This window comes from Xenopus laevis, chromosome 1S, assembly GCF_017654675.1.
Source record: "Xenopus laevis strain J_2021 chromosome 1S, Xenopus_laevis_v10.1, whole genome shotgun sequence".
Lineage (NCBI taxonomy): Eukaryota > Metazoa > Chordata > Amphibia > Anura > Pipidae > Xenopus > Xenopus laevis.
In genome coordinates this window covers 37,763,623-37,788,645 of record NC_054372.1, presented here as the reverse complement: position 1 = coordinate 37,788,645, position 25,023 = coordinate 37,763,623, and the positions used below count along the sequence as shown (strand labels likewise).

General features: G+C 38.3%; 1 protein-coding gene across 1 annotated transcript; it reads right to left on the bottom strand.

Annotated features, from left to right (window-relative positions):
* Positions 1 to 13,411: 13,411 nt before the first annotated feature.
* scrg1.S (stimulator of chondrogenesis 1 S homeolog) lies at positions 13,412 to 23,415 on the bottom strand. Its single transcript, XM_018243203.2, has 3 exons — positions 23,314 to 23,415; positions 17,715 to 17,979; positions 13,412 to 13,680 (listed from the first exon to the last, which is right to left on the bottom strand). Exons 2-3 carry the CDS (start codon positions 17,945 to 17,947, stop codon positions 13,626 to 13,628), a joined length of 288 nt encoding a protein of 95 aa, XP_018098692.1. The 5' UTR covers positions 17,948 to 17,979; positions 23,314 to 23,415; the 3' UTR covers positions 13,412 to 13,625.
* Between the last annotated feature and the right edge of the window lie 1,608 nt (positions 23,416 to 25,023).

Genomic DNA, 25,023 nt, shown 5'->3' with positions numbered 1-25,023 from the left:
CTTGAACTGTGTCTAGCGCGGAGTCGCACAAATAAGCCGATGCCTCTGCTATCGCATTGGCTGATGATAACAGATCGGATCTGGAAACTGCATTCTGGATGTCCTTGACAAGCGATTCGGACCACGCTTGTATTGCTCTGGCCACCCAAGCCGAAGCCAGGCATGGGCGAAGAGCTGACCCAGACGAAGAATAAATTGACCTAAGAAAACCTTCCAATCTTCGGTCAGATGGGTCTTTGAAGGATGCCGCATCTGTGACTGGCAATGTAGTGGACTTGGCCAATCTTGATACAGGTGCATCAACTGCTGGGGGATTAGTCCACTTTTCTACCAGATCTTTCGAAAATGGATAAGACTTAGAAAATTTCCTAGTCGTCTGAAACTTTCTTTCTGGAACACTCCACTCTTCTTGTATTATGTGAAGAAGATGCTCATGAGAAGGAAAACAAACTTCGGATTTTTGCTTCCTCTTGAATAACCCCAAATCATCCTGGGATTTGGGCGTTTGTGATATATTCAACACATCCATAACACCCTTAATAATACCCTCCACATCATGCTGACTATCATGATCTCTGTGGTCCTCCACAGTTTCTTCCTCCTCCCCAGACGAAACTTCAGAAGGAAGTAATTCTCCCTCAGATTGTGAGGATGCCTGCTCAGCTGCAGATTCGTCAGACAAACAATGAATAGACGTAGTAGGCACTTTAGTTTCTTCAGACCGCTTTCGCTTAGAGCTAGTCTTTTGATCAAGTCTGGCTAACATTCTTCCTAAATTGTCAGCAATAGAGGGAAGACCCTGCAAGGAAGCAAGGGACTGTGTTAAATGAATGGCCCACAATGGTGCTGGCATATCAGCATCTGAGCTGAGCCCCTGACCTTGAGAAATACTCTCCCTTGAAGGATTCTCTGGCTGAGCCGCTGGAGGGCTTGAAACATCCTCTGAAATGAGCGCTGTACTCTGCCCCACTAAACAGGACTTACAGAGCGGCTCCCCCTGCCCTCGAGGCAGCTTAACATTGCAATTGGCACAGGCAAAAAATTTAATCTGCGCTGTTTTGGCAGCCTTCCCCCCTGCCCTGGTGAATAACCCCTCTGACCTACCTTCTGCCATGGAGATTGGGTAAGTAGGAGTGTGTGGGGCAGTCAGCAACCGTTCACAATTCGCTAGCACTTGCAGGAGCGGAGAAATGGACCATCCGGTGCGCAGCAGAAGCACTATGCGCAAAATGGCCGCTTGAACGCATACGCGCATGCGCACAACGTGCGCAAGATGGCCGCCGGAACGCATACGCCACATGCGTTCCAGCGCAGCGCGATCCGGCCCTCTCCCCCCTCAGCCGTCTCCTCACTTAGACAGAAGGCGCAGCGAGCGCCCAGACACAGCATGGAGGGAAAGAACCGGCCAGTACAGGAGCACGCCCTGCACCTCTTACCAAAACAGTAAGGATAAGGGGGGGAACGGGGGGAGGGCTACCGTGCTAGGGGGGAGGCTGCCAAGCCAGACCTGTGAGGTGAGTTGTTATGCCCAAGGCAGGTACTCACCTCGTGCCCATCCAGGCCAGACCATCTGCCATCGCCAAACTTAGCAGGGATACGTCTGGGTGGTCGTTATAGCCTATAGCGGCTAGAAATGACCCCGGTGGGCGGAGAAATACTGGGACTGTACTAAGGACAAACATGCGCTGCCCAGAGTAAGACCACAGAAAGAGAGTAGTCATCCTTGACTAACATCGCTGGACGTCCATCCTCCTGGTAACAGGACACTTAAAAAACTGATTGGATAAGCTGGAGTGTGGGGGTTAAGCCGGTTAGGCACGCCCACAAATTTATTAGTAAGTGTCCTGCCTCCTGGAGGGTGGAGCTTAACCCCATCGTCCCTGTGTCCCCCTATGATGACAGAGAAAGTAGATTTCATAAAGAACAGCAGAACGAATCAAGGACAACAAACTGTTGATTAGTCTTATTTAGCTTTTAATAAGCATATTCACAAACTGATAGAAATGGCACAACAGGATACAGAAATAACCTCCGCTGGGTATTACATGAAATGACTGTACCCACAGGGTTTGTTTTGTTGTTGCAGACAGGATTTCTTTCTTCATCACCAGTGGAATTAATTATCTTTTCAAAGGCCCAATCATCCTTTCTGTCTGATGGACATGTGTCTTTTTTCAACCTAATTTACTACTGTATATCACTATGTATTAAGAGTTGGACACTTATTTGCTATTGATAAATGGCTGATAAAATATTATTATATATTTAACCTTGTTATGAACGGTGCCCTGACCAAAGGGACTTAAACCTACAAAGTTCCACAACTTGTGAGGGATACAGTATGTAGGAGAATATTTATCAAAGTATGAATTCTCAATATATGTATATATATTTCCCTTTCATTAAATATGTATGTAATAAATCACAAACAAATAGAGAGCAGTGGAATTTGGAGAGCTGTCAGAACGAGAACGAATTTCACATAGGGGCATATTTATAAAGGGTCAAAAAGACCAACTGAAATTAAGTCAAAGTTTGTTTTTTTTTTTTTGGTCGAATAGTTCCATATTCGGCCGAATTCAAACCATTCGGATCAAATTAGATTCAAAGTTTTTCCCCAAAAAAACTTTGATTTTTCAAATGGTCCCCCATAGGCTTAAACAGCAATATTCAAATTATAACTGTTTCCAGGGTTGAGGTGTAATAAATTTCACATTCAAATTTACATTTGAGTTGGTGCTTTTAAATTTGAATTTAACATTTTAATTCACCATCGAACCTTAATAAACATTTACAAGTCAATGGCTGAGGTCCCTTAAACCATTTGAATATGTTAATTGCCTTTCTAACATTCAAATTTTTTTCGGAAGAAAACTCGATTCAAATTAAATTCACATTTTTGGGTCGGGACTATTCGATTGAATATTAGATGTCCGAGTTTTTCTTATAAATAACCTCCCATTCGAGTTGTCAGTATATTCGTATTTATTAAAAAAATTCGCATAAATTTGACCTTTGGTAAATAACCCCCATACTGTAAATATGTTGAAATCAGTTTTGTATTCAAAATGCTTCTCTAAATAGACATTCATAGTCTTCTTGAAACATTTGAAGGTTGTTAGTCCACTGGCCCTCTGGGCCCTGCCAACTAACCAATTACAAATAAAGCCTGGCCATGACCCCAATCCTCCCAAACCACACCCATTATTGCTAAACCATGGCACTTAAGCCTCACCAACTTCACAGCCCATGAAGCAGTCCTCAATGTCTCCCAGAGCCCCACTTCTACTATGGGGCTTTTGATTGGACTCCCCCACTGTACCCAGTAATGATGGTCCTGATGCTTGGACATCCAGGAGGAGATAACAGAAAGCCATGGCTTGGGGAAAAATAGAGGAGAAAGGGCCAGAGTAGGTAAGTAGCTTTGGGTATCATCATCAGATAAATGAATTGTTTTTTTCTTGAGAAGTAGTATAGTGTAAAAAGAGCAGGGGGTCTTGGACAGAGACTTGTGTGACACCAGTAAAGAATAGGGGAATGAGATAAATGTTTGGGGTGAACCAAGAAGCTGCAAAATGATTCCAGTACAGGTCTGCTTCATAATATAGTGCAGCAGGTACTAGGATGAGGGTATACTAAATAACAGGTTAACACTTGTACCCTGAAGAATAAAACACTGGGTCTTTAATAAACTCAAACCAAGACAATGTTCTGGGTTTTTTGGTTGCATGCCATTGTTTGTGAGAATGACCGCTTTTGCAGTTGAGTTAAATTTGTCAACTGATGACTCATACAACTCCTTTAGTTAGGCATTCAGTTAAAACAACTAGGGCGTGGGGGCCACCATTAACATCTGTATAGGGAAAACCTTCTGCAAAACGAAACTTTTTGCACAGTCCCTATGTCCACACAATCAAGGAGTACAGGGTTTTAAATTAGGTTCCAATGTTAAACGCCAAGATTATTCATGCATTAGATTTAAAGCAACAGTTTGAGGGCTTGGCTGCCGTTGTTGGGTGTAGCTGTCATGTTGCCGGATTGCCTTTTTTCCTTCTTTGCACTGCAAAGTATTGAGTACAGTGTTAAAGAATTTCAGATTTCCATTTTTGAATAATACAAGACTTAACTGCCTGTGATGACATGGATACGTGGTAAGGTGCACTGTCATGATGGAAGTGGTGCTACTGCATCTTGACCCAGATCTGTGTTTAAATCTGGTTCAGGGCAGTCAAATAAAAGTTACCCATGTGTAACCCAACTGTAGCCCCTAGACATGGATGCACAGGGATTTCATAGCAATATGTTTTTCTTATTAGTTGAAGCATCTATTTACCATATGGTCATAGAGTATTTAAGCTTACTAGTCCCATCAAGAACTTGGCAAGTCTAAACCACTTGCTACACATCACTTGGAGTCATGCAATTCCCTGCTTCTGAATGCATGCTAAAATAAAGCTTTTTGTAGCTTAAATAAAATGTATTTCTCCAGTATGGGTGGGGTGCTAAAAGTCTCAAAAAATTCCAGAAATATTAAGAGATGAGCATATATTATGCTCCTCGTCTCTCTACAGGAGTTGCTTGCTCATATTGCAGTTTCTCTTGCTTAAGATCTCATAATCAGGCTGGCTGGCTTGAAGCATACTTTTTATCTTCCATAGCCTTCCTGACGTGCAACATTCCTTCCCAACAGAAGTGAGGGGGGCTAGCAAATGCTCAGGCCATGGCCAGTTAAATGGTGTTCAATTAAGCCTTTCAAAGCAGTGATGGCTCCCTTGACCTGCAGAATAATGCCATAAAACTATTTCAGCATGAGTACTAAGGCCATTCTATATGGAGATTTGAAGGCATAACACATTGAATAAGCAGTAGCCCCATTGAGAATGTCACTGGGCCAATTGGATTGTCTTGATTGTCAAGTATTTTAAGAAATACATGTATGGGATCCATTAGCTGTAAATCCGTTATCCAGAATGCTCTGAATTACGGAAAGACCGTCTCCCTTAGGGGTCGCCAGGCGAAAATTCGCTCAGAAAACGCCAGTTTACTAAAATGCGAAGTTGCGTCCAGGGTGCCGAACGCTGGCGAATTTTCGCTAGCGTTACTTCAGCAATCAAATCAAAGATGCTCTAGCGTTGCCTAATTTGCATACGGTGGGAAATGATAAGGTTACATGGACGTATATGTTGCAGCAAATACATTACGTTACACAAGTCCAGGGAACCTTAATAAATAAAATAGTGTTGTTATAATGCCCTACACATGAGCCCAGTGTATAGTTTATGTTCCATATTTTAGAAAATAGAGGGGGGAACCCGGTTACCCAACAAAAAAAATTTTACGGACCATCGCAGGATATCACTCTGAGAAAAGGAAAAGACGCCAGCGTTTTTTGGGACTTAAAAAAAAATGTTTTAACTAAAAATTGAGGAAGTCCTATACACTCCATTGCACTTCACCTGGTCTGAGCTGGTGAAGGCAAGTCTGGTGAATGAGGTAGCAGTCAGTAAACTTAGTGGATTTGTGGCATTACGGCCATTCGCCGGAGCGAAAATTCGCCTGGCGTTAGAGTGCGAAGCAACGCTAGCATCTATCTCCTTCGCTAGCGAAGTGATGCCTGTGCCCGTTAGTAAATCGTTGAAGTACCGAAATGACGTCACGATTTTCGCCAGCATTAGTCACTTTGCCCTTTAGTAAATTTGCCAATAGACTCCATTTTATCCAAATAATCCAATTTTTAAAAAATGATTTCCTTTTTCTCTGTAAATATAAAATAATACCTTGTGCTTGATTCAAACTAAGATACAATTAATCCTTATTAGAAAAAAACAGCCTATTGGGTTTAATTAATGTATAAATGATTTTTAGTAGACTTAAGGTATGAAGATCCAAATTACAGAAAGATCTGTTATCTGTAAAGCCACAGGTCCCAAGCATTCTGGATAACAGTGCCATACCTGTATGTGGCTTTTAGCCAACAAGTGAACTGGCATCAACCTAAGTGGTAAACTTGCATTTGAAGAGACAGCCACATGATCGTTAACTTATAATGCAGCAAACCAGGTATGTAGTATTTCCTACTCTGCTGTTACAGGAAAACAAATCTTAGAGCACTCGGGGGTTCCAGTTGTTCAGGTATCCCTCTACCTTTTGCAACCATGCACAGGAGGACAGTACTTCAGTAGGCTAGAAATGTTGTACATTATGTTTTGGGCTTCTGTACCAGCCCAAGGCAAGCACAGTCCTTTAGTATGGAAGATCTGTGTCTCCAAAGATGCCCCAGTAGCTCCCCATCTTCTTTCTGCTGATTCACTGCACATGCTCTGTGCTACTGTCACTTACTGAGCTTAGGGACCCACTCACAATATACAGTACACATAAATGTCACAATATAAGGCTGATTAGTAATTAATACAGATAATTACTACATGGCAGCACAGAAACCAGTGCAATTAGCATCAGAATTTAATAATCAGCCCTGTAGCATCAGCTTACATTACAGACAAACTTCATTTTCTGCTTGATAATTAGTGACGACCTCTAAGCTTAGCTTCTCAACAGCTGCTCAGAGTCCACTGAACATGTGAGTGTCACAGACACTTTCCAGGATGGCGACCCCCTGTGACAAGTTTGAAGTCCACTCCTGGATCATTGCTGCTGATGAGAAGCTGAATATGTAAAATATAGCATTCTTACCCATATTCATTTCTAGAGTTTAGTTCTCCTTTAAGTAGTAAATGAGCCAGGTATCAGTTAGTCCTACGTATCTCATTACCCCTACTTGTGTGGGGCTACCTTGGATCCCAGAGATACACCCTTCTACTATAGATCACGGAAAATGTTACTTATGGTGCAATAATGGGGTAATGCTGGGTCAGAGGGGTTTTCTACGTGTCAGGAAACATTCTATAGGAATGAGAGGTGCATGATGGTAAACAACTGGCTTGTCACAGTTCTTTGCTCTAAAGCTGGCCATAGATGCAAAGATCCAGTTGTACGAATCCTCATTTCGTATGTTTTTCGGACCGTGTGTGGAGAGTCCTAATAATTTTCGTCCCTTGGAGATCGATCGTTTGGACAATCGGCCAGGTTTAAAGATTTGACGATTATATCTCTGCATATATTGCCGATCTGACGATATCGCTGTGAGCTTCCCAGTAGAATTTGTCGGGCATACTTTTGCACGATTGCTGTGATTAGCAGGACATCGGCTGCTTTGTTCTCTTTGCTGCTTAATTTTATCTGAATGGTTAGTGGCAGGTCAGCAAAGGGCACTGACCGATCGTTCGTCCGATATTCTGCTGGTCTTTAGACATCTTAAGCCTGTCATGCTAAACAAGCCCTCATTTATGTGTCTGTTCTTTCAGAGACAGGCATTATTCTTAGCTCGCTGGATAATAACATTCTATTAGTGAGATTTCAAACAAATAGAACAGATACACATCAAGACTTTATTGGATAAATTAAAATGGTAATCATTTATAGTAACAGTTGCTTAAGATGAATAACACTGTATTGTGCAGAGACATCCAGATATCAGCAGCAAATTATTCACATAAGGAAAATGTTATGCTAGCAGCAAACAACATAGACAGCATGGAATCCCATTGGTAATTACAAGTCACCATCTGGGGTTCTGTAGAGATGAAAGCCACAACCAGGTCAGCATCTTATTCTTCTCTACACTTCCCTTTCTGTAATCCATAGAAAAATGATTCACACGTTTGCCAATTGAATTAATAAGAAAGAAACACAACAGAGATGAGTATTATTTTTTTCCCAGAAAAGGTGGGGACCCTAATTTGTTCTCAGTTGTCTATGTATCTACCTGATACAGGGTGTTTTCATTCCTGCAAAAAAATAACTACTGCATAGCAAAACGAAATATGCTGTGAAAACTACCTTTAAAGGGATACTGTATGTATTTCATAGTGTTGATTTTAATACTACGCCATCTGAAGAGTAATTAGTCCATGTGCCCATAAAGGTGATATTTATAAGGTGGTATTAAACAATACTAATAATACACATTATGTTGCAATATTCATGCATTCATAGAGATTTTAAAGTTAGCATATCTGTTAAGAATATATGTTAAATAATATGAATTGATATCCATGTTGTTGAAGCACTTTTCTCAGTCTTTTGGACATTGATAGCTGTATTAAGTCAGTACTATGAAGATTTGGAAATGTGTGATAGATAAATAAATATATAGATTAGTTAGACAGACAGACTGACAGACTGACAGACAGATAGATAGACAAGCTGTATTACAGGATTTTGGGTCTTAATTTTTCATTTCTCAGTGTTGCTATGGCTGTTAGTCTGACGTTGCCCCCATATAATTGCAAACATGAGAGCCCATAGAAGGGTTTGATGCCTATTCTTTTAAGATATATATGGCTGATTCTGATGTCAGAATCTGCTGTTTATAAGGATTAAACTCCGTATTTACAGTGGGGTTGTACACCTGAAAGTATATATGTGTGTGTGGGCTATATATATATATATATATATATATATATATATATATATATATATATATATATATATATATATATATATATATATATAATACACAAAGCTATGAATATCTTGTAAATTATATCCTTATAAACGGTGAGTTCTGATGTCATCAGTTATAAACGAGGAGTTCTGATGTCATTTCTGTCACATGACTCACTGAAATTTGTGTATTATAATAAATAAAGTACCCCAGTTGCAAAATATGAGGATATTAGAAGTTACCTTGTAGTTCCATGACCTGTATAAAAACACTCGGCCTTCGGCCTCGTGTTTTTATATGGTCATGAAACTCCTCGGTAACTTATAATATCCTTATATTTTACAATGGGGGTACTTTATTCACTATATATATATATATATATATATATATATATATATATAAATGAACAAAAACCAGCACCAAGGGTCTTCCAGTGATGAAAATATTGTATTGTTACATAGTATGCAAAACCGACGTTTCGGTCCCCATCGGGACCTTTATCAAGGTGAATAATACATACAAAAATCTTGTTTAAATAGCCTCCACCCACAAGGCAAGGAGGTGCTCGTGACATCATGTGCATAAATTATTTTAACCCTTTGTATGGCTGTATAGCAATAAAATCTTCTAAAATGACCAACTTGTGTTAAAATATATGATGATAAATATATTAAATATACTATAAAAAGTGTTGCAACAACATAGTGCATAAAGTGCTACTATTTAAAAAAGTGCTAATCATTTTAAAACCAATTTAGCTTCCTCATGGAGTAACAAATTACCCATAATCCTAGTCCAACTGACTTATTTACTTAAACATATATTTTGCGCATCAAGTCAAAAACTATTGACATATACTGCATTCCCAAATATTATTATGTTTCTCTAATGCCAAATGTATATTACATGGGACTATGGCACTACTGTCGGGTGAACCGCATATATCTTCAATGAATAGTTGCAGTACTGGGGGGTTCTTATCTGTTCGTTAGAAAACAGTTCAGTTGAAGTGAAGTATTGAGACCTTTCGGGGCCACACATCCCAATTCATACGTCCAAAACGCTTCTTTGCGGCGTAACATTTGGTCCATGTCCCCACCTCTCCGTGGGGTTTTTACACAGTCAATGGGCATACATTTAAATGCAGAAATAGGGTGCCTCGCATTGAACCAATGTTGTGCAATGGGTTGTTTTGATATATCTTGTTTGACTTTTCTTTTATCATAATTTATATCCAATGCCGCCCGTATCGTGGAACGGTGCATACTTATTCGTTCCCTTAATTCACGGGTGGTCTTGCCACAGTATAGTAGCCCACAGGGGCATTTGATCAAGTACACTACATACTGTGAGCGGCATGTAAGTCTATGTTTAATGCAGTATGTTTTTCCAGTATGGGGATGGTAGAATTTGTCACCCAGTATCAAAGTGTTGCACATAACACAATTGTTACATTTAAATACTCCACTTTTTAACATACCCCCTCCAGTAGTTTGGACATATTTGCTTGCCGGATCCGCTGGTGTGAGAAACTCCCTCACATTTCTATTCCGCTTGTATCCAAATTTCATTTTCTTCTGTATCAATTTGGACATTTCTGGATCCGTGCTCAGTAAAGGCCAATACTGCAAAAGAGACTTTTTTATTAAAGGAGTACAAGGTCCATATGTGTTAATGTAAAACAAATCATCCTGATTTTTTGGTCTAACATCTCGATTTTTACCAAATAATGTTGTCCTATCCAAATTTAGGGCCCATTCTTTGGCTTCATTAATAATGTGTGTAGGGTAACACCTTTCACTGAATCTGGCCGACATAGCCTCGAGGCTTTTCATTCGTTCCTCAGGTGCACTCGTGATCCTAACCACACGAAGCATTTGGGATCTAGGTAATGAATTTAGGAGATGTTTCGGGTGACTGCTCCTGTAGTGTAATAATGTGTTTCTATCTGTTGCCTTCTGAAACAACTTAGTTTGTAGTGTATTGTTGGCTTTATCTTTATAGACTGTGACATCCAGATAGTTGATAGCCTCTGAGTCATAATGCATTGTTAATTTGACTGGCAGGGGCAATGCATTCAACTCTTCTGTAAATTTTGTCAGATCTTCCAGTCCACCAAACCAAATAAAAAACAGGTCATCAATGTAGCGCCTATAGTATCCCCCAAATTGACGAAACAGGGGGTGGTTCAGTATATGCTCATACTCATAGTTATACATTTATGTGTTGGCATAAGTAGGCGCTACATTTGACCCCATTGCTGTTCCTGATACCTGTATGTAAAATTGATCCTCAAATTTGAAATAGTTATTATGCAGGATGAACTCAAGGAGGGATATTATAAATTCTGTTGGGGGAATAATATCCCTCCTTGAGTTCATCCTGCATAATAACTATTTCAAATTTGAGGATCAATTTTACATACAGGTATCAGGAACAGCAATGGGGTCAAATGTAGCGCCTACTTATGCCAACACATATATGTATAACTATGAGTATGAGCATATACTGAACCACCCCCTGTTTCGTCAATTTGGGGGATACTATAGGCGCTACATTGATGACCTGTTTTTTATTTGGTTTGGTGGACTGGAAGATCTGACAAAATTTACAGAAGTGTTGAATGCATTGCCCCTGCCAGTCAAATTAACAATGCATTATGACTCAGAGGCTATCAACTATCTGGATGTCACAGTCTATAAAGATAAAGCCAACAATACACTACAAACTAAGTTGTTTCAGAAGGCAACAGATAGAAACACATTATTACACTACAGGAGCAGTCACCCGAAACATCTCCTAAATTCATTACCTAGATCCCAAATGCTTCGTGTGGTTAGGATCACGAGTGCACCTGAGGAACGAATGAAAAGCCTCGAGGCTATGTCGGCCAGATTCAGTGAAAGGTGTTACCCTACACACATTATTAATGAAGCCAAAGAATGGGCCCTAAATTTGGATAGGACAACATTATTTGGTAAAAATCGAGATGTTAGACCAAAAAATCAGGATGATTTGTTTTACATTAACACATATGGACCTTGTACTCCTTTAATAAAAAAGTCTCTTTTGCAGTATTGGCCTTTACTGAGCACGGATCCAGAAATGTCCAAATTGATACAGAAGAAAATGAAATTTGGATACAAGCGGAATAGAAATGTGAGGGAGTTTCTCACACCAGCGGATCCGGCAAGCAAATATGTCCAAACTACTGGAGGGGGTATGTTAAAAAGTGGAGTATTTAAATGTAACAATTGTGTTATGTGCAACACTTTGATACTGGGTGACAAATTCTACCATCCCCATACTGGAAAAACATACTGCATTAAACATAGACTTACATGCCGCTCACAGTATGTAGTGTACTTGATCAAATGCCCCTGTGGGCTACTATACTGTGGCAAGACCACCCGTGAATTAAGGGAACGAATAAGTATGCACCGTTCCACGATACGGGCGGCATTGGATATAAATTATGATAAAAGAAAAGTCAAACAAGATATATCAAAACAACCCATTGCACAACATTGGTTCAATGCGAGGCACCCTATTTCTGCATTTAAATGTATGCCCATTGACTGTGTAAAAACCCCACGGAGAGGTGGGGACATGGACCAAATGTTACGCCGCAAAGAAGCGTTTTGGACGTATGAATTGGGATGTGTGGCCCCGAAAGGTCTCAATACTTCACTTCAACTGAACTGTTTTCTAACGAACAGATAAGAACCCCCCAGTACTGCAACTATTCATTGAAGATATATGCGGTTCACCCGACAGTAGTGCCATAGTCCCATGTAATATACATTTGGCATTAGAGAAACATAATAATATTTGGGAATGCAGTATATGTCAATAGTTTTTGACTTGATGCGCAAAATATATGTTTAAGTAAATAAGTCAGTTGGACTAGGATTATGGGTAATTTGTTACTCCATGAGGAAGCTAAATTGGTTTTAAAATGATTAGCACTTTTTTAAATAGTAGCACTTTATGCACTATGTTGTTGCAACACTTTTTATAGTATATTTAATATATTTATCATCATATATTTTAACACAAGTTGGTCATTTTAGAAGATTTTATTGCTATACAGCCATACAAAGGGTTAAAATAATTTATGCACATGATGTCACGAGCACCTCCTTGCCTTGTGGGTGGAGGCTATTTAAACAAGATTTTTGTATGTATTATTCACCTTGATAAAGGTCCCGATGGGGACCGAAACGTCGGTTTTGCATACTATGTAACAATACAATATTTTCATCACTGGAAGACCCTTGGTGCTGGTTTTTGTTCATTTGTCTACACATATACCGCCGTGCACAGGGGCAGCTACAAGGTAGCTAATTGGGAAAGCTGGTGCTGTCCACAGACCTGTTTATATATATATATATATATATATATATATATATATATATATATATATATATATATATACCTGCACACTCCATTGACTCATAGGTGTATAGGTCTGTTGTGCACATTTTCCAGGGTGTAGCGTTGCACATACACAAAAAAGTAGACCAATCAGACCTCAGAGCAACATCTCCAGAAAATTAGGAGGATTTGGGATGATAAAATGGAATATGTAATACAATTTTTAATCTCTGCATTAGCGGTATGGTAACAGCATCCACTGAGCTACTAGAAAAATGTGTACTGTGATACAGGTATGGGACCTGTTATCCAGAATGCTCAGAGCCTGGGGTGTTCCAGGTATTGGATTTTTCTAATTTAAATCTTCATACCTTAAGTCTACTAGAAAATCATGTAAGCATTAAATAAACCCAATAGGCAGGTTTTGCTTCCAATAAAGATTAATTATATCTTAGTTTGGATCAAGTACAAGCTACTGTTTTATTATTACCAAGAAAAATGAAATTATTTTAAAAAATTTGGATTATTTGGATAAAGTGGAGTCTATGGGAGCTTTCTGAAAAACGGGTTTCCGGATAATGGATCCTATGCCTGTACATGAGCGGATTACTTGTACATAAACAAGGGCATAGCACAAATCCACGGTTAAACTTGAAAATAGCAATGGATGAAGAGTAATCATCTTACAGAGCATCACATAACCTTTGCTAACAAGTTTTCCTTTAGATGATGGCTTCATATTTCATGGCTTGTTGCAGGGGATCACAAAGGATATTTTTGGTCCAAAGAATATATCCCTGAAAAGAACACACACAAAGATTTTAGCTGAATGTGTCAGCTGGTTTCAGAATAATGTTATTTTGTTAGGAACAGAAGCATAATACCTTTTTTTCAACTTACTCCTGAAAATAATCACTTTGGGATATTGTTATAAAAAAGGGTTTGTTTTGGTTAAAAAAATTACTTTTCTGTTGGTTTATAGAAGTGTATTTCTTAGTATATTCTCTTGTAGAACAAAAAAAACCGATAATACAAGAAGATACATATTTGTTAAGTATATTAACATTTTATATAGCTGTTAATTAATATTGTTACAGAATCTTCTCCTTGTCCATCTACTTTTACACCTGTAGCATCTCAGTTGATCCTACCCATGTCACTGGCCTGATATCATGAAGTTCTAATAATCAGCGGAAAAAAAATCTGAGGCTGCACATGTCCTGCTATGTGTCACACATGGAAAGACAAAATGGCTCAAGCTCAGTTATATTTCCCGTCCCCTTTAAAACCCTGTACATAAAGTCCAAATGCATGACTAATTGATATTACATTTAAATGCCTGCTTTAGCGTATACTGGTTTCCATGTAGATAATTGCTACTTAGCCATTCAGCAATGGATTTTGTTTGTGCTGCAGTAAAGGGCTTGCTTAGGCACATTAGCATAAAAACCATATGTAGATAACTATTATGAAAAATAATAAATATTTCAAATTTCCTATGTGATATAGAGTGCTCTAATGAACAGCAGTCTAATAAGGGATAAGAAAAAAAACGACAGCGCTGTAATAAAGACCAAAATGTGAGCAGTATCCCCATAAAGTAGCTGCAACAAAGCATGAGGTTAGACTAAATGAATGCATTGTTTCTCCATTATACAAGAGAAAACATGCTAATACATCTTGTCTACTTTTTAACATGTTCAAAAGGCAACAGTGGATGAAGTCAGAACAAGAGTGTTATTGTAAGAGCTTAATGGCCCTCCAGAACTGTTCTCTCTGCCAAACTGCTTGGCACAGGCTACTGGCGTTAGGGAAACTGGAGCCTCAAAACTTACATCTAAAGGGAATATTTCCTTTACTGATCCTTTTAAGTGCATTACTCATTGCCAGAGTTAAATGAAGGCATTCTAACTTGAATTTTTTGTTTTATTAAATCATGCTTACTACAGGGATGAGCTTGTGTGTTACATGAAAACTCTGTCGTTCAAAGTATGAGCAAATTTAGGTAGATTTGTCTCCTTTCCCCAATGTTATCAGACCAAGCCCACTCAGTCAGCACAGGTTTTATGAGTAAAGACAGCACAATATCTCTTGTAAGTACAGCCGAGTCTGCAAGTATTTCGAGGCAGAATTATAGAAAACGGAAATTCACGAAACGGCGAAAAATTTGCGTTTTTGCTGCAATTTTTTTTTGACTCTGGCGAAATTTTTGCTGGCAAATTTTCTGGGCAGTTTCGCAAATTTATTTGCCGGCGGCGAATCGCAGGAATTACCCGCGAATTTGCACCTGCCGAATAAATTCGCCCATCACTAAAAGACTGTGAAGCTGGTAGGTAAATATAAATACATTGGTAAGTTATTGTACTTTTAATAAGTACAAACTATACTATGGATTTCAATAGTTATACCACTTACAGTATATTCCAATGGGTATTTTCCACAATTACTGAAAATAATGTATTACTTCAAGGATAATAAACTGCTTTCAGAAACTACAAACCTCAGAAAGTAGCTGGTGGGAAATGTAGGTAGTAACAGTTTACAATAACTGGAGGATGTTAAGCGTACTATTCCAGTACTAAACTAAACAGATGTATTTTTTTCAGATTTTGCAACCCATGTGGATGTATATTTATTAGGGATGCACCAAATCTGCTATTTTGAATTCGGCCGAACCCCCGAATCCTTTGTGAAAGATTCGGCCTAATACCGAACCGAATTTAAATCCTAATTTACATATGCAAATTAGGGATGGGAAGGGGAATTTTTTTTTAACTTCCTTGTTTTGTGACAAAAAGTCATGTGATTTCCCTCCCCATCCGTAATTTCATATGCAAATTAGGATTCGGATTTGGTTTGGCCGGGCAGAAGGATTTATCCGAATCCTGTTGAAAAAGGCCGAATCCTGGCCAAATCCCAAACTGTATCCTGGATTCGGTGCATCCCTAATATTTATATGATTAAAGGACAAGGAAAGGCAAAAAAATAAAATCCCATTTTTATTTTCTTTAATGAAAAAGAAACCTATCTCCAATATACTTTAATTAAAAAATGTGTACCGTTTTTATAAGAAACCTGACTGTATGCAGTGAAATTCCCCCTTCATTTACTGCTGTGGATAGGAATTGTCAGACAGTCCCTAACTGCTGAGCAGGGAAACAATCATACTTATGAACAGCAGGGGGAGCTCCCATCTTACTTCCCAGCCATACAGAACTCAAGCAGCTTTGTTTTTTTCCCTGTAGAGCAGTTGGCGACTGTGTAGAGATTTGTATTCGATTTTATTTTTGCCTTTACATCCCCTTTACTGTTTCCAACTCCAGCTGCAGGGACAAAGATCATGGAGATAGATTTAAACAGATAAATGGGGATTCAATTTGGAGGATACTTTGCTGCAGCCACTGGTTCTGCAGAGTTGGAGAAAGTTTGTATTAAAGGACATGTAAACCCTATAAACCCTTACCATGTTTTTAGGTTGGGCACATATTCCCCACACAAAATGCACCATTGTCTCTGTATTGGGTCAGGTAGTATCTGTATCCCCTATCTGTATTAGCCTGCACTGTAGTGTTTTCCTGAATGCAAGATGTTCTTAAACCAGGCGGCCATTTTCTATTGGCTACATCATCATTTATATTTGCATATCCAGCCACGCCTGATCACCTTGCTCAGAAGCTTTTTTTGGTAATGTAACTTTATTAGCAATTACATATGTGTAATCCTACTCACTCCTACATGTAATCCCAATCACTCATATGCATGATCCCACTAGTTCATGCATAATCCCAATCACTCACATGCATAATTCCACTCATACTTGTAACCCCACTCATGTGTACATGTAATCCCACTCACTCATATGCATAATCCCACTCATACTCATAAGTATGCATAATAATATGCATAATACCATTTACTCATATGCATAATCCCACTCATACTCATAAATGAGTGGGATTATGCATGAGTGAGTGGGTGGGAGTGGGAGTATGCATGAATGAGTGGGATTATGCATGAGTGAGTGGGTGGGAGTGGGAGTATGCATGAATGAGTGGGATTATGCATGAGTGAGTGGGTGGGAGTGGGAGTATGCATGAATGAGTGGGATTATGCATGAGTGAGTGGGTGGGAGTGGGAGTATGCATGAATGAGTGGGATTATGCATGAGTGAGTGGGATTATGCATGCGTGAGTGGGTGGGAGTGGGAACTCAAAAACCATAGCAAATTGAAATGAACGTATATTGCAAAGTTGCTTAGAATGATGTTTTCTTTTATTAGGCAAATAATTATTTTTGGGTTGAGATTTCTTTTAAAGTTAATGATATCTGAGTTGCCCAAATACCTTATTATGCATTGCTTATTGATGTGTCGCATGGCTCACTAGTGTGTGTGTGTTGGGGGGGAGCCAAACTTGTCAGAACTCAAATGTGTATTATAGATATAGTGAATAAAGTAGCCCCTCTTGTGAATTATAAGGATATTATAAGTTCCCAAGGAGTTCCATGACCTGTATAAAAACACAAGGCCGAAGGCTGAGTGTTTTTATACAGGTCATGGAACATCCGAGGTAATTTCTAATAATCTCATATTTTGCAAAAGGGGTACTTTATTTATTATAATAAACTTGTTTCAGTGAGTCATGTGACAAATGACATCACTGCTCACCGTTTATAACTGATGACATCAGAACTCACCGTTTATAAGGATATAATTTACAAGATATTAATGGTGTTTGTGTATTATAAATAAACATATAACAGTCTTTGCAGTAATTATATCATAATAAGCATTATTATTCACTATCTACATAATAGAAGAGTCAAATCTTACTTTGGACAGCAGAACAGCTCATTAAAGTTACAGTAACAGACCATCTCACATCCATTTCCCTCCCAGAAGTGGTCTTGAAGGTTTCCATGTAGGGGTGTAAGACTATCCACTCCCTCTGGGATATTATGGCAGTTTCGGTCCCTTAAAATCTTCTTGTAGCATGAGAGCCTGCTGGTTGGTGTGGCACTGATTCCAATGACAGTGATCAGCAAAACAAGAAGTTGAATCCTCATATTTAGCTTCTTAGTTCGGAATTTTTACAAACCTGTGGATGAAAAATATGAGTACGTCTGTTCGTCAGTAAACTATTGTCACTTAGACCTTAGACCCAAGCTAGTATTTCCATGTTCCCTGGTGCGGTCCCACATGCATCATTATTACATGGGAATGTTACTTCATACACCAACTACTGAGCCAACCAACTACTCTCCAGGCTTGATCACCTCGCTTAGCACACTATAGCCTCAGCAAGTTACTCACATAGCAACATTTTCCACTTTATCTCTCCATTCACCTCATTATATATTGCCTTCGAGAATTGCCCCCCTGCAATACCAAAAGTGTGCTTTACCCTCTGAAAGTCAGAGAGTCAACAAACCTAGGATTAACTGACTATACCATTAGTGCATAGAAATTTCATAAGCAGTTGTGGTTGCTAACACTTTGACCTTCAAAGGTTTTAGGCATTAGCAGTGTAAAACTATAATAAAAACAAATCAGGATTATCTTTTTGGGGTTATGTAATAAAAGATGCAATGTTTGGTCCAGGTCTTGTTACCCATAGCAACCAATCCACAAGTATCATTTCCTGGTCACCTGTTTTTTAAGCAACCATCTAATTGGTTGATATGGGTAGTGGCCTAGCTGGATGTTACTGGACTATACAGCAAGTTAATATATGGGCATTTTTGTCCAGTTTATTAGAATTAATTAGAAGCCCAGTGGGCCCTCTATGCCCAAGGGCCTTCCTGCAGCCACAGGGTCTGCTTGCTTTATAGTTACACCACTGGCTATATGATACTGTACCAGTTCATCCTTGCAAGCTAAGAACACATCCTATGGAGATCATGGTCATAAAAAGGACAGTTAGGTACAGACTTGTTGGTGTGTGATATAAAAACTGGATGTAAAGAAATGTATTTTAGTTATTTACAGTACAATTGTTATGTGAGCATACATTTAATTAGCTGGAATGATCGTTACTCCAAGAAGTACAGCTGCATACACACGCCCACAAGTCCATGTGCAATCAGCAGGAGATATAAAATAAAGGAAAGGAATAATATATTTATTTAAAACAAAAATCTAAATCTAGAGGGGGCAGATGGAAAATAAATAAATGCTACTTAGTCACAGTGTTTCAGCTGGTACATCTTGATAAAAAGTTCCTTAAAATGATCTGAAATTTTGAATTGTGTCACTGAAAAATATCATTATATTATGGACCTTGTAATGTACTAGTCAGGCTTGGAACCAGAGAAGAGGCCACAAGTGTTATATCTGGTTCAAAGTCAGCCTTGAGAGTTTTTGAACCCTTTAGGCCTCCAAGCTTTTTGCAAGAACAGAGTTAGAACCCCACTGGGGCACCACATATGTCTAACAACATTTTGGGCAGACAAGAAGTGAAGAAAATATACCAGTTTGGGGTCAGTAGTTACATTGGCCAAACAAATTATTATTATTGGTTTTAGCCATTGTTTTCTTTTTTTGCCAAAGGGCATAGAAAATAAACATCATATAGGCCAATGGTTCTTTTCTGTGCAATATATTTTATTTCTTTTTACAAGACATCCAGAACAGAGAAATTTGCACAATTTATAGAAACTGTATTGAAACAAAGCCAACTTTATATCAGTTGGATCAGAACTGTGTTATGTGTTGTAAGAGAATTGAACACAGAAGAGAATTGGACACAGAAATCCAGACATCTGACCACCTTATCATTTGACCACAGTTTGGCCACATCTATGTACCTTTGTGAAGTTCAACACAGAAGGAATATGTATTCCTTGTCTGCAGGCTCAGACTTCCAAGGAGCCAGTTATAACGATTCATTCAATTATAGATTTGCTTAAAACCCCAAAAACTAACATTCACAAACTATAAATAAGAAGCTTGGCTTCTCTTGCTATATAATACAGCTCCCCTTGTTTCTGTTAAACCCAGGGAAACAGAAGGCTTGATACTCTTTTGGCTTTGCAACAAAATGCCAAACAACTTGGCACTGTGTCTTTTTTTACTTGCAGTATAAGATGTAACCGCTGAGAGATTACTGCAGAGAGGCTCTGCTATACTGGGCCAATGTCAACTAAAAATGTAAGTAATTGCAGTTGTAGCTTATATCTATGTCAGACAGAATTGCACTTTCATTTAAACATTGATAAAGCATAAATTTCCTGTGCCTTGTAAATGCATGATTGACTATAATACATGCTACTTGTAATGAATACACACATGAAATATATCAAGGGAATTCATTTTTCTACGGACGCACTTTAATAAAGGGAAACTATATCTCAGAGCATTCCATATCTCTATAAAAACAGCCCTGGAATTTGAATCAGGGTCTCTAACATCAATTCGATAACTACATGCAGAATAAGATTACAATAAGAGCATCCAGGCCAATCGTTCCTAGAGGACCCAGCTCCCAATTTTTTGTCTTTTATCAACCCAATTTATCTATGTAACTATGTAACTAACTATGTAACTGTATGTGAGCTGGAACTTGGGGAAGCAGTAAGCAGAAGAGCTTCCTTTTGGTGAGGGGAAGAACTTTGCTCCTGTGTAAGACATCCTGGTGGCTCGCAGCTTGGCAGATCCCCCTTTCTTCCCCACCCACGAACTATCAATAAAGACAGAGAGAATACTTGTAAGAATAATTACTCCACCTTTATTTTTCCTTACTTGGTGTTGTTTATGTTGTTTCAATTTGGCTGTTTCTGTTTTTCCCACAATAATGCCATTACATCTTTACGTGCCGTAATTAGCCATTCTGAATTTTAACCTCTCTGGATATTATGCATGGAATTCTGAGTTCTGGGGATATTATACATGAATTTTCCTTTGTGCCATCCTGCTGTGAGTTCTAGGGGTATTATACATAAAATTGCATTTGTGCCATCCTGCTATGAGTTCTGGAGTTATACATGAAATTGCCTTTGTTCCATCCTGCTATGACCTCTGCGGGAATATTACATGAAATTGCCTTTGTGCCATCCTGCTGTGAGTTCTGGGAGTATTATACATGGAATTGCCACTACATTCATTAATATATTCACTGAGGGTGTATTTTTAAAATGGGGAGTGGTTCGTGGGGAGGGTGTCTTGCAAAGTTGGCATGGTGTAAAAATTTTGCCATGGCACACTAAGTGCACCAAAATATTCTCCCCTGTCCCCAGATTTCTCTCTGAAATTTTGATCACCTTACATTAGGCAGATGAACAAAGGTATCACCCAATGTGCCAGTTAATTAAAAACTTTCCTAACAGTCAGAAAAGTGTTGATAAATCATAAACCATATCCTTCTGGACCCCCTATCCCTTATAATTAATCTGCCCATTAAGGGAAATTTAGACCTCGCAATGATTGCTTAACCAACAGATCATTTATAGCATAACAAATGAGCTACAGTATTTAAAGAATCTTACCATATTTGCATATATACATATCTATAAATATTGCCCATTTATATGTTTTACCTTAAGCTACCATTTTGTGATGGCCTGTGCGCTCAGTCACTAATCACCTGACAGGGTTCTAAATGTAACAGGAAGAAGTGTGTGAGTAAAAGAAAGAACTTTGTCCATTCATTGGCTGATGTAACGTAGCATGTATGTGTGCCCTTGGTTTGTGTGCACGCACATTGAATTGTATGAGATCCTGGAGGTGGCCCTTACTATTCAAAACGGTGATTTTTTTATTCAGGACTATCCAATGGTTACTAGAAATTTATATTTTTAGTTTGGCGAAACAGTGATTTACATATAGGCTGTTTTATGTGATGTTTTTATAGAGACCTGCCATATTCAGGGGTATAGTTTCCCTTTAATCTGTAAAACAGTGACAGTGAGATGACACACATATTCCTCTCTTTTTATGTAAATATCGCAATGTATTTTTTATAAAAATGCCCCCTAGTGTTAGATTAGGGCAAACACACAAGCCCTGCCGCCAGCAGGCAACTAAGTATTAAAGCCATGTCTTAGAACTGCATAGACTATATTAGTCTCTCTTTTTACCTGTCAAATATACAGTCATTTTTTATTTAACCTTAAATAGAAATCTGAAAGCACATCAAATAAGAGCTCTGTTCCAATTTTCGTGCCATGTGCGTGTGTGAAACTCCATATGGCTGAGCCTCAATAAAAGGTGTTGCTTAATTACAGTTCTGTGGAGTCCATCAATAAGACATTTCTATTCCAGCAATAACTCTTAATTCAAACATATATTATTTTCCAAGAATAGAACAAATATTAACCTTAGAATCATATTTTAATTTTGTATAGGCACAATGTCTTGCGCAGTCAGAGATGTCCACTATGGTTGTGGTTGAACTACTATACAAGACTCATTGTCAGGATGTAATATTGAAACCATTCACATTTTTACTATTCTTGGAACTAACACTGTAGGAAAACTCCTATGATTAGATTCTTTTAGGCTGCACAATTCTTGAAAAAATTATTTATATAAGGATAAAAAAGAAAAATGCTGCTTCTTGATAGTGAAACCTCACTTTAATATCTTCTCCAGGTTATATCAGGGTAGCTAACACCATTTTACTGATATTTATGTTTTTCACTTACCTTAAGGGTTCACCTTTAAATTAACGTTTCGAATGATGTAGAGAGTGCTATTCTGAGACAATTTGCAATTGGGTTTCTTTATTTATTATTTTTGGGTTTTGAGTTATTTAGCTTTTTATCCAGCAGCTCCCCAGTTGACAATTTCAGCAATCTGGTTGCAAGGGTCCAAATTACCCTAGCAATCATGAACTGTTTTGAATAAGAGACAGGAATATGAATAGGAGAGTTCCTATATAGAAAGTTGAGTAATAAAAAGTAGCAGTAACAATAAATGTGGTGCCTTATATGTGGTTCCATCCACCATGTGATAAATATTCGATTAGTACACATTAGAAACAGACCAGGAGTCAGCAGTACTTAGTCTGCAATCACCCTTTATTGGTGTATCCCTGTATAGGTGAGATACACCAATAAAGGGTGATTACAGACTAAGTACTGCTGACTCCTGGTCTGTTTCTAACCTCTACTAATGGGGTCGGTGACCCCCATTTGAAAGCTGGAAATTGTCAGAAGAAAAAGACAAAATAACAAAAAGTGTACATATAAATAATGAAGACCAAATGCAAAGTTGCTAGAAATTGGACATTCTATAACATACTAAAAGTTACCTTTGTTGGTGAAGCATTGATATGAAGTGCCTTTAAGCTGGTAGAAAAGGAACCTCTGACAATGTATTCATACCCCCAACTCTCTCTTATGAATACAGTATATTGCAGTGTACAGAGCAGCAATTCCTCTTTATATCTGAGAAGAAGAAACTATCTTTAGAGCATGTACAGTACAAATCCTACCTGTGTCAGATGCACAAATGTCTCCAAAAGTCTATGAGAGTTCTTGGACTAGCTGTTTCTTGAAATGAGCATAGACTGATGTACAGTACTGGTGAAGGGGCAAAAAAATGGACTGGATTAGGGGGGAGTGGCCTGGCTTGGCAGAAGAAGTACATCATCAATGAACCTTTGTTTCCATCCCAACGACAACTTCTCCCTCACAGTCAGCCTCGGCCAGAAGTGCCTGAGAATAACTGCCTGCTTTAACCATGCACAAATCCCAGGATATCTATGATCATTTCATTTCCAGGAGCAAGACAGATAGTCTTTAGTCTGTAGTGAAGGTATATAAGCCTCAAGCAAACATTATGTCACACTGTTTTTTCTATTTCTGGAAGTTAAAAAAAGTATGAATGGAAAATGATGTGCTTAATGGACGATGGACTACAGATATGATAAGGTGCTTTTGGTTAAAGCTTAGTTTCTTTTAAAATGGATTCTTAATGATAATGAAAAATAATTAAAAAGGAATAAAAATAATTATCCATTATCATGTAGGGTTGTTATAGCTTGTTGTCTGCTCATCCTCACCCTCTCCTTTGTTACTCCCTATCCACAAAGCTTGGGTATAATAAAATAATAAATGACCTTCCTACTACAGGTATGGGACCTATTATCCAGAATGCTCGGGACCTGGGTTTTTCTGGATAACGGATCTTTCTGTAATTTGGTTCTTCATACCTTAAAGGGGTTGTTCACATTCCAAACACATTTTTCTGTTGAGTTGTTTTCAGATTGTTCAACAGAAATAAGTTTTTCCAATTATTTTCCAATTATTGTTTTTTACCATTTTCCCCAAAATGTAAGTTTAAAGTTTAATGTTTGTGTCTCTAGTGTTTCAGTCTGGCAGCTCAGTGATCCAGGAGCATCTGAACTGTTACAATTTGCTATATTCAGCCAATCCATGAAATATGGTATTTGCCCCAATCTTCTTCTAACTGGTTTGATAAAGGGTATCATAATTACTCGTTACTTGAATCCCAAGAAAAGAGATTGAAATTTTCTGCCATTTGAATGTGAAATTAAGGGCTAATAACTCAACCACGTCTTGGGGCAGGCCTATATTAAGGGCCTTTGTCTTCTCTGGATTAATTACTAATCCTGAGATGCAAACAAATTTAGCCAAGAGATTGTATAGATTAGGTAAAGATTGTCATGGGTTGTGTCAAAAAAAGTGTCACATCATCGGCAAACAGACTTATTTTATGTTGTCGACCCTTTTGATATCCATGCAATCTCTAATTGTCTTCGCTGGAGGTTCGATAGCAGTTGATACATTTCTCAGCAGTATCTGTGGAATATTAGCAACTATAGTATCAATTCTAACAGCTCAGGGATTCAGCTCAGCAGGGATAGCAAATATAACAAATGTATCAACTATAAATGTATCAATTTAGATCAGTTAAAGAGTCGGTGCCTCCCCTCCCAGAGCTGCTTTAGAAGGTGAAAAATAAAACTTTATGCTTTATGTTTCAATATTAAAAAAATTTATTACAAATACTGTAGGAAATAGAAAGTAATTGGAAAAAGTTTTTATTTCTGGTGAAATGTCTGAAACCAAATGAGCTGAAAAAAGTTTTTGAAGGTGAGCAACCCCTTTTAGTCTACTAGAAAATCAATTAATAATTAAATAAACCCAATACGCATTTGGATTATTTGGATAAAACAGAG